The sequence below is a fragment of the Oncorhynchus gorbuscha genome, unplaced genomic scaffold, assembly GCF_021184085.1.
Source record: "Oncorhynchus gorbuscha isolate QuinsamMale2020 ecotype Even-year unplaced genomic scaffold, OgorEven_v1.0 Un_scaffold_2332, whole genome shotgun sequence".
NCBI lineage: Eukaryota > Metazoa > Chordata > Actinopteri > Salmoniformes > Salmonidae > Oncorhynchus > Oncorhynchus gorbuscha.
Window position 1 is genome coordinate 2,189 of NW_025746876.1, and position 11,161 is coordinate 13,349.

At 44.6% G+C, this 11,161-nt stretch overlaps 1 protein-coding gene across 1 annotated transcript; it reads left to right on the forward strand.

Annotated features, from left to right (window-relative positions):
• Nucleotides 1-212: 212 nt before the first annotated feature.
• Nucleotides 213-10,669, forward strand: LOC124025664 (semaphorin-5B-like; the record flags this gene model as incomplete). Its single annotated transcript, XM_046338999.1, has 5 exons — nt 213-411; nt 872-1,021; nt 1,250-1,288; nt 4,024-4,232; nt 8,214-10,669. Coding segments are annotated over 5 exons (792 nt in total), but the record flags the coding sequence as incomplete, so codon positions are not given.
• Nucleotides 10,670-11,161: the final 492 nt, after the last annotated feature.

Below are 11,161 nucleotides of genomic sequence, written 5' to 3' on the forward strand. Positions count from 1 at the left end.
ACTTCTTGTTGCGCGTGGTGCACAAGTTCAAAACGTCTGTCAGTCAAAACCCATACAGAGCTGTGAGGCGCAGAGCCAGAGCTGTATAACATGTTACTATACAGCCACTGTGTTCCAATGTAGGTGATTATCAGTGTCCAAATCAGCCCTTTTCAACCTGTATACTGACTGTGAAGGACTACAGGAAATAAACTGTTTATATTTTCTATAAGAGTTTGGTGTGTGTGTGTGTGTGTCCAGTGAAAGGAACCTGGTCGTGCTGGGCGTCTTGGTCTCACTGCTCTGCCATCTGTGGAGGTGGGCACTACCAGCGTACCCGTACCTGTAGCAACCCTGCCCCCGCCAACGGAGGTGACATCTGCATCGGCCTGCACACTGAAGAGGCCCTGTGCAACACACACACCTGTGAAGGTATGCAGAATGAACAGATTCACAGATGACAGATATGCAGCACTCAGTCATACACAGATACACAACATTCAATCATATCCTGCACAGGTACACATATTTGCAGCATTCGTTCATACAAATATTGTTTTAAAAATGTTCCGCATTCAAAGTAAGTCATTTAATTTAAATGATGGTGCATAAGTCATGTTAAGGTTATGTAGCTGCTATGCTGAGTTCACTGTGGCTTTGACTTATAGTGGTACCACAACTCATCATCCTCTCTTCTCTCCGTCCACCCTCTCCTCTCTCTCCGTCCACCCTCTCCTCTCTCTCCGTCCACCCTCTCCTCTCTCTCCGTCCACCCTCTCCTCTCTCTCCGTCCACCCTCTCCTCTCTCTCCGTCCACCCTCTCCTCTCTCTCCGTCCACCCTCTCCTCTCTCTCCTCCAACCCCCTCCACTCCTCATCTGCTGTTCCTCCAGGTGGCCGGCTGCCGTGGTCAGAGTGGGGGGAGTGTGACGAGGAGGGGCTGCAGCATCGCAGCAGAGAGTGTGGGGAACGGGAGGCAGACCCCAGCCTGTGTCAGGGCAATGCCACTGCGAGCAGGCCCTGCCAGCCCCCCGAGGTGCAAGGTCAGTCCCCAACATTTTGAACACACTGCTAAATAGCCAGCTGACCATCACTTTATGGGCAGTGCTTGGTTGGTCTTGCTGCAGAAAATGGTACTCTGTGATTGTGGGGAGCTTTGACTCTATTGGCTGGTTGAATTGTGCAATGCAGTAACAGTCTGTTTCTCTCTTGGTTCCTCCCTATTTCTTTCCTCTTCTTCTATTTTTCTCTCTCTATATTTTTCTCCGCAGTCGTTCTGCCTGGACAGGATAACGATCAGCGCTGTGGGGGTAAGTGACTCACGAGAATCCCCTCCCCCATCCCAGTGGGGGGTTACAGGGACCCCAAGGACATGGAGCGTGACTCTCGCCACCCCCTTCTTCCCCCCTCTCCACTTGTTTTACACCCTTCCCACTCCCGTTGAATCACAAACGAACCATCGCCACCCTGATTACACACAATGCTATCATTCCTAAAAGCTTTAGGCCTAGATTCAATCAGATCAAGCGTTAACGCGCGATAGCAAATACCGGCAGCTGATATGTTGGCGGTGTCGGAGATGTAACTGTGTTGGAGCTGTCAAATCAGGGAGCAGCTGCTGTTGATCATTGTCCAGAAGCCACACCCCGTCCCACTCGCATTACAAGCTCACAATGACAAAGTGTAGAATGTATAGAAATAATTGCTCTCAAATCAAAAATCATTAAACAAAAATAATGAGGATTTCTATCAGCCTAATCAAGGTGTAGATTACATCTCACATTCCAGAGTTAAAACTTCTAAACAAGACTGCAAGGGATTTCTCTTAATGCGACACCGTTCAGCCAATGGCAATGTCTGCTTTAGGAATGATGCCAGGAGCCGCTTGTGGATCTGACAACTCTAACGCAGTTCCAACTCTGACACTGCCAAAACAACCGCTATATGGATGTAGGCTAAAGCGGATCTGATTGAATAAAGCCCTGTTCACATTGGCAGTTTGAAGTGATTCAAAAAAAAAAAAAATCATATCTGGTCCGAATCTGTTCTTTTTCCTGCAGTCTGAACAGCCAAAAAGTACATGGGATCAAATATTTCAAGACATATTTCAAACCACCTTTGTAGGTGGTTTGCAATCAGATGCAAATTGTTTCCTGGCTGTGCAACTTCTGTCTGAACGGTCAAATTTGATTTATTTGGTGAATATTGTTGCTTACTAACTAGTGGGTTGACAGTTTTGACAAGACCATGTGGAAGCTAATTAGCTTGTTAATTTAAGAACAATTTACTGAATGTGCTAGAAAGCTAGACAGCTAGCTAGCTGACGGCTGTGGCTAGCTGGCTGACGGCTGTGGCTAGCTGGCTATGGCTAGCTGGCTGACGGCTGTGGCTAGCAGGCTGTGGCTAGCTGGCTGACGGCTGTGGCTAGCTGGCTGTGGCTAGCTGGCTGACGGCTGAGGCTAACTGGCTGATGGCTGTGGCTAGCTGGCTGACGGCTGAGGCTAGCTGGCTGTGGATAGCTGGCTGACGGCTGTGGCTAGCTGGCTGTGGCTAGCTGGCTGTGGCTAGCTGGCTGACGGCTGAGGCTAGCTGACTGGAGCTGGCTGTGGCTAGCTGGCTGACGGCTGTGGCTAGCTGGCTATGGCTAGCTGGCTGTGGCTAGCTGGCTGACGGCTGAGGCTAGCTGGCTGATGGCTGTGGCTAGCTGGCTGACGGCTGAGGCTAGCTGGCTGTGGCTAGCTGGCTGACGGCTGTGGCTAGCTGGCTGTGGCTAGCTGGCTGTGGCTAGCTGGCTGACGGCTGAGGCTAGCTGACTGACGGCTGTGGCTAGCTGGCTGACGGCTGTGGCTAGCTGGCTATGGCTAGCTGGCTGACGGCTGTGGCTAGCTGGCTGACGGCTGTGGCTAGCTGGCTATGGCTAGCTGGCTGACGGCTGTGGCTAGCTGGCTGACGGCTGTGGCTAGCTGGCTGTGGCTAGCTGGCTGTGGCTAGCTGGCTGACGGCTGAGGCTAGCTGGCTGATGGCTGTGGCTAGCTGGCTGACGGCTGAGGCTAGCTGGCTGTGGCTAGCTGGCTGACGGCTGTGGCTAGCTGGCTGTGGCTAGCTGGCTGATGGCTGAGGCTAGCTGACTGACGGCTGTGGCTAGCTGGCTGACGGCTGTGGCTAGCTGGCTGACGGCTGTGGCTAGCTGGCTATGGCTAGCTGGCTGACGGCTGTGGCTAGCTGGCTGACGGCTGTGGCTAGCTGGCTATGGCTAGCTGGCTGACGGCTGTGGCTAGCTGGCTGACGGCTGAGGCTAGCTGGCTGACGGCTGTGGCTAGCCGAAAAGGATTAGTTTTGAAAGATGGATCATGTTATCCTTTGAGGTTTAAAAAATAAGTGTTCTTCCTCTATGAATTTGAACATTCAAAACAACAGGGAGGCATTGTTGTCACCTTAGCCTGTTAGATAACTTCTGAGTGATAGGAAGCACGAGCACCACCAATCAGGCTACACCACCGCGCACACATCCGTCGTTACTATGACAACTAGCATAGCAACGTCAGCAAATGACTGCTGTCTGAACACACACAAATCTGATTTGGTCACTTGTAACTTGCTGTTTGGACAGTCAGTATTCCAAAACAGATTTGAAGAACTAATTTGAGTCTTAAGGCGTGCAGTGTGAACATGGCTTTAGTTTCAGTATGATTCTTGGTCTTTTGAGTGGATCCTCTCATGACAAAAACATTATGGAGCTATTGCAATGTTGTGAGTAGTCTTGGGTTCAAATACTATTTGTAATCTTTCCAAGACCAGGGTTCACACTTTTAGAAATGTTCCATTTAGTCAGGAAAGCTCAATTAAGCACAGATAAGGCATTTTAACTGATTTCAAATCGTATTTGAAACCAGGTCTGATCACTAGCTGCACCGGTTTGAACTCACAATTGTTAGGGAACAAGACTACATTGCCAAAACAAACATATTGGAACATATTAAATCAATGATGATGTAGTAAATAATACCAATGATAGCAAACTCTGTCCCTTTCTCTCTCCTCCCAGCAGCCTTCTCTCTGTTCCACCTGATGGCCACGGGAGCGTTGTGTTTCTTTGCAGCGGTGGGGCTGTCGGTCCTGGTCTACGCCTACTGCCAACGACTCCACAAGCCCTCCCAGGAGTCAGCCGTCATCCACCCCACCACGCCCAACCACCTCAGCTATAAGGGCAACACGACGCCAAAGAACGAGAAGTACACCCCCATGGAGTTCAAGGTGGAGTATTCCACTCTCTCTACCCCCCACGCTTACACACAGGGAATGGAACAATCAGTTAGGGCAGAGTCAGACCTGCAGGTTCAGATAGATAACATTGGTTTTCTTTCAAATACTTTTCATTAAGTCTGCCTGGAGTGCCAGATGGGTGGGGTTTGCACTTTTGGAACTACTCCATTGGTTCCATTGCATCAGGTGAGCCCAATCAAGCACAGATGAAGAATTTGAAAGAAAGTAAATATTATTTGAACATAGGTCCGCTTCAAATACCAAATATCAGACCTCAAATGGTCAGGTCATTGTAGTCCTTGCTTGTCTGATTGTGCCTATTTTGCTCTTTGGTAGAATGGCAGAGAGACAGTGTCCGTCCGTCCGTCCTGCCCTTGTGATGTCCCAGTGATATACCATCTGTTTGCCTCCTACTCTTTATTAATGTGTTCATTAGCCTGTTAACCTATCAGAAAGGAGGGCGAGACTCACACAGCTGTGTTTGATTAATCGAGCCATTACTTGAATTAATTAACTAACGTCTGCTCTTTGGCTGTCCACACACACACACACACACACACACACACACACACACACACACACACACACACACACACACACACACACACACACACACACACACACACACACACACACACACACACACACAAACCATCCCTCATGTCCTTCCTGTGTCTGCCTCTCGCCATGGTTACCAGCGATTACCACCATGGTTTGTCTGTCTGAGACCCCCTAAAGGGATCGGTAGTCCATCTGTGTGTGATTGATCGTGTCTACTTGTTGATACAGTTTTATGTATTATACTATCTGTGTGTGATTGATCGTGTCTACTTGTTGATACAGTTTTATGTATTATACTATCTGTGTGTGATTGATCGTGTCTACTTGTTGATACAGTTTTATGTATTATACTATCTGTGTGTGATTGATCGTGTCTACTTGTTGATACAGTTTTATGTATTATACTATCTGTGTGTGATTGATCGTGTCTACTTGTTGATACAGTTTTATGTATTATACTATCTGTGTGTGATTGATCGTGTCTACTTGTTGATACAGTTTTATGTATTATACTATCTGTGTGTGATTGATCGTGTCTACTTGTTGATACAGTTTTATGTATTATACTATCTGTGTGTGATTGATCGTGTCTACTTGTTGATACAGTTTTATGTATTATACTATCTGTGTGTGATTGATCGGGTATACTTGTTGATACAGTTTTATGTATTATACTATCTGTGTGTGATTGATCGTGTCTACTTGTTGATACAGTTTTATGTATTATACTCCCATACGTAGAATGTATGCACACATGACTGTAAGTCGCTTTGGATAAAAGCGTCTGCTAAATGGCATATATTATTATTATTATCTGTGTGTGATTGATCGTGTCTACTTGTTGATACAGTTTTATGTATTATACTATCTGTGTGTGATTGATCGGGTCTACTTGTTGATACAGTTTTATGTATTATACTATCTGTGTGTGATTGATCGTGTCTACTTGTTGATACAGTTTTATGTATTATACTATCTGTGTGTGATTGATCGTGTCTACTTGTTGATACAGTTTTATGTATTATACTATCTGTGTGTGATTGATCGGGTCTACTTGTTGATACAGTTTTATGTATTATACTATCTGTGTGTGATTGATCGGGTCTACTTGTTGATACAGTTTTATGTATTATACTATCTGTGTGTGATTGATCGTGTCTACTTGTTGATACAGTTTTATGTATTATACTATCTGTGTGTGATTGATCGTGTCTACTTGTTGATACAGTTTTATGTATTATACTATCTGTGTGTGATTGATCGGGTCTACTTGTTGATACAGTTTTATGTATTATACTATCTGTGTGTGATTGATCGTGTCTACTTGTTGATACAGTTTTATGTATTATACTATCTGTGTGTGATTGATCGTGTCTACTTGTTGATACAGTTTTATGTATTATACTATCTGTGTGTGATTGATCGTGTCTACTTGTTGATACAGTTTTATGTATTATACTATCTGTGTGTGATTGATCGTGTCTACTTGTTGATACAGTTTTATGTATTATACTATCTGTGTGTGATTGATCGTGTCTACTTGTTGATACAGTTTTATGTATTATACTATCTGTGTGTGATTGATCGTGTCTACTTGTTGATACAGTTTTATGTATTATACTATCTGTGTGTGATTGATCGTGTCTACTTGTTGATACAGTTTTATGTATTATTTAGAATGTATGCACACATGACTGTACTATCTGCTAAATGGCATATATTATTATTATTATCTGTGTGTGATTGATCGTGTCTACTTGTTGATACAGTTTTATGTATTATACTATCTGTGTGTGATTGATCGTGTCTACTTGTTGATACAGTTTTATGTATTATACTATCTGTGTGTGATTGATCGTGTCTACTTGTTGATACAGTTTTATGTATTATACTATCTGTGTGTGATTGATCGTGTCTACTTGTTGATACAGTTTTATGTATTATACTATCTGTGTGTGATTGATCGTGTCTACTTGTTGATACAGTTTTATGTATTATACTATCTGTGTGTGATTGATCGTGTCTACTTGTTGATACAGTTTTATGTATTATACTATCTGTGTGTGATTGATCGTGTCTACTTGTTGATACAGTTTTATGTATTATACTATCTGTGTGTGATTGATCGTGTCTACTTGTTGATACAGTTTTATGTATTATACTATCTGTGTGTGATTGATCGTGTCTACTTGTTGATACAGTTTTATGTATTATACTATCTGTGTGTGATTGATCGGGTATACTTGTTGATACAGTTTTATGTATTATACTATCTGTGTGTGATTGATCGTGTCTACTTGTTGATACAGTTTTATGTATTATACTATCTGTGTGTGATTGATCGTGTCTACTTGTTGATACAGTTTTATGTATTATACTATCTGTGTGTGATTGATCGGGTATACTTGTTGATACAGTTTTATGTATTATACTCCCATACGTAGAATGTATGCACACATGACTGTAAGTCGCTTTGGATAAAAGCGTCTGCTAAATGGCATATATTATTATTATTATCTGTGTGTGATTGATCGTGTCTACTTGTTGATACAGTTTTATGTATTATACTATCTGTGTGTGATTGATCGTGTCTACTTGTTGATACAGTTTTATGTATTATACTATCTGTGTGTGATTGATCGTGTCTACTTGTTGATACAGTTTTATGTATTATACTATCTGTGTGTGATTGATCGGGTCTACTTGTTGATACAGTTTTATGTATTATACTATCTGTGTGTGATTGATCGTGTCTACTTGTTGATACAGTTTTATGTATTATACTATCTGTGTGTGATTGATCGTGTCTACTTGTTGATACAGTTTTATGTATTATACTATCTGTGTGTGATTGATCGTGTCTACTTGTTGATACAGTTTTATGTATTATACTATCTGTGTGTGATTGATCGGGTCTACTTGTTGATACAGTTTTATGTATTATACTATCTGTGTGTGATTGATCGTGTCTACTTGTTGATACAGTTTTATGTATTATACTATCTGTGTGTGATTGATCGTGTCTACTTGTTGATACAGTTTTATGTATTATACTATCTGTGTGTGATTGATCGGGTCTGTGTGTGAAGATACAGTATGATGTAACTGTGGGAGAGAATCTCAATTGCATACTCCTTGTGTCCTCTCCTCGCCTCCGTCTCAAAACCCAAAGCCAGAGGTCCCGCACCTTGACCTTCTCCACCAATGGGTTTTGAGAAGGAGGCGAGGGGAGAGATTCTCCCTGAGTGTTATTGAGTGGTACAGTAGGGCGTTGCAGGGAAGCGGAACTGGAAACAAAAATGAGCTTTCTCATTGGACGAGATCAGGTAGCGCCTCCTGCCTTTAGAAACATTTTCTCCCATGTTGCACCTACTGAACACCCCCTGTTCTGTTTCCTTCTGTCTTCCACAGACGCTGAACAAGAACAACCTTCTCCCGGACGAGAGCTGCAACTTCTTCCCCTCGTCCCTCTCGTCCCTCTCGCCCCTCCCCTCCCTCCCCCAGAATAACGTTTACACCACCACCTACTACCCAGCACCCCTGGGCAAATACGACCACCCCTTCCACCCCGACTCACCTTGCAGGAACTATATGCACCACAGTTGAGACAGGACCCCCCCCCCTCCAACTCTCTTCTCTATGGGAAGTTGGAAACACTCCTGCACCCCAGACCCTTCCCCGTTTCCTCTCCTCTCCTCTATTGAGTGTGTACTTTGCTACAGTGAGGGGAGCTGTGTTAACGACCGGGCAGACCCTTGAACTGGGTGTGTCCTCTCAAGGGGAGAACCATGCACGTTCTTCTCCATCACCAGTGCGGAGGTTGAACTGTCCCTGTCAACCAACAGGAGAATCATTTCGTATCATTGTGACTGTTCAGTTGATATGACTGTTTTATGACGTTGTTTTTCTACTCTACTGTGCAGTACAGCAACTCATCTCAAGACGAGGAAGTAGACTGGACCATGTGGAATGCTGGGAGTTGGAGTCTTATGAGGGAGCTGGGCTGTAGCAGCCTTATGGTTCAGTATGGAGATTCACTACTTGTGGAATCTGTTCTAAAACAACACTGTTAAAAGTCTCCTGTAAAACCCTACGGTGTCAGATCATGTATATCACAAAAACCTACAGACGTTACATTTGATCTGAGGAGAATATAAGACATTGTGGTTTGTATTCGATATAGACGTTCCCAAAGGATACCGTACTGGAATATGCTGACCAAGACACCTCCCAGCTCTAAAAACCGGCTTTATGATGGTGAAAGTGCAGAACTCAATGACACTGACAGTATGGGCACGTTTGTCATGCTTCTGCTCACCAACTTGTTTCTCCTGTCTGTTTGTCTGTTTGTCTGTTTGGACACGCTGCATCAGATTAGCCTCATGGTCAGGTGCTCCCGCAGTGTGGACTAACAGAGAGGGGAAGGGAGTGAGGGGCTGGTACTGCTTTCATCTGAGCAGCCCAAGGACTCCTTAGCCACATCCCAAATGGCACCCTATTCCCTATATAGTGCACTACTTTTGATTGGAGCCCAATTGGCCCTGGTTGAAAGGAGTGCACTATGTAGGGAATAGGGAGCCAAATGGGACGTGGCCATGGCCTCTGAAAGGGTTTATAATCCTGTAACTACCTGCACCGACACCCAAAAATGACAATGGCGGCGATTCAGAGTCGATGTAAAAGGAGCAATTTTGAGAAAAAACATGTATTTTGAACAACCCAGATACTCAGCTAAGGCTCAGCGATCCTGTCTCACCACCCTCATCCCTTCAAATGGATAGCTGTCTCACCACCCTCATCCCTTCAAATGGATAGCTGTCTCACCACCCTCATCCCTTCAAATGGATAGCTGTCTCACCACCCTCATCCTTTCAAATGATTCGTGTGTCTCACCACCCTCATCCCTTCAAATGGATAGCTGTCTCACCACCCTCATCCCTTCAAATGGATAGCTGTCTCACCACCCTCATCCTTTCAAATGATTCGTGTGTCTCACCACCCTCATCCCTTCAAATGGATCACTGTCTCACCACCCTCATCCTTTCAAATGATTTGTGTGTCTCACCACCCTCATCCCTTCAAATGGATAGCTGTCTCACCACCCTCATCCTTTCAAATGATTCGTGTGTCTCACCACCTTCATCCCTTCAAATGGATAGCTGTCTCACCACCCTCATCCCTTCAAATGGATAGCTGTCTCACCACCCTCATCCCTTCAAATGGATAGCTGTCTCACCACCCTCATCCCTTCAAATGGATAGCTGTCTCACCACCCTCATCCCTTCAAATTAATAGCTGTCTCACCACCCTCATCCCTTCAAATTGATAGCTGTCTCACCACCCTCATCCCTTCAAATGGATAGCTGTCTCACCACCCTCATCCCTTCAAATGGATAGCTGTCTCACCACCCTCATTCCTTCAAATGGATCACTGTCTCACCACCCTCATCCCTTCAAATGGATCACTGTCTCACCACCCTCATCCCTTCAAATGGATAGCTGTCTCACCACCCTCATCCCTTCAAATGGATAACTGTCTCACCACCCTCATCCCTTCAAATGGATCACTGTCTCACCACCCTCATTCCTTCAAATGGATAGCTCTCACCACCCTCATCCCTTCAAATGGATAGCTGTCTCATCACCCTCATCTGGTTAGCTGTCTCACCACCCTCATCCCTTCAAATGGATAGCTGTCTCACCACCCTCATCCCTTCAAATTAATAGCTGTCTCACCACCCTCATCCCTTCAAATTGATAGCTGTCTCACCACCCTCATCCCTTCAAATGGATAGCTGTCTCACCACCCTCATCCCTTCAAATGGATAGCTGTCTCACCACCCTCATTCCTTCAAATGGATCACTGTCTCACCACCCTCATCCCTTCAAATGGATCACTGTCTCACCACCCTCATCCCTTCAAATGGATAGCTGTCTCACCACCCTCATCCCTTCAAATGGATAACTGTCTCACCACCCTCATCCCTTCAAATGGATCACTGTCTCACCACCCTCATTCCTTCAAATGGATAGCTCTCACCACCCTCATCCCTTCAAATGGATAGCTGTCTCATCACCCTCATCTGGTTAGCTGTCTCACCACCCTCATCCCTTCAAATGGATAAATGGATGCATCAAATTGTAAATGTGAGAAAATGATCTGTATACCAAACCTTGACGTGAAGCATGATGAATACAGTTAGTGTGTAAGGACACTGTTTCATCATCATGCTACAGGAACATGTGTTTGGCATGTTGGTATTTTTATTTTTTATTTCACCTTTATTTAACTAGTTAGGCAAGTTGAGAACAAGTTCTCATTTACAATTGCTACCTGGCCAAGATAAAGCAAAGCAGTT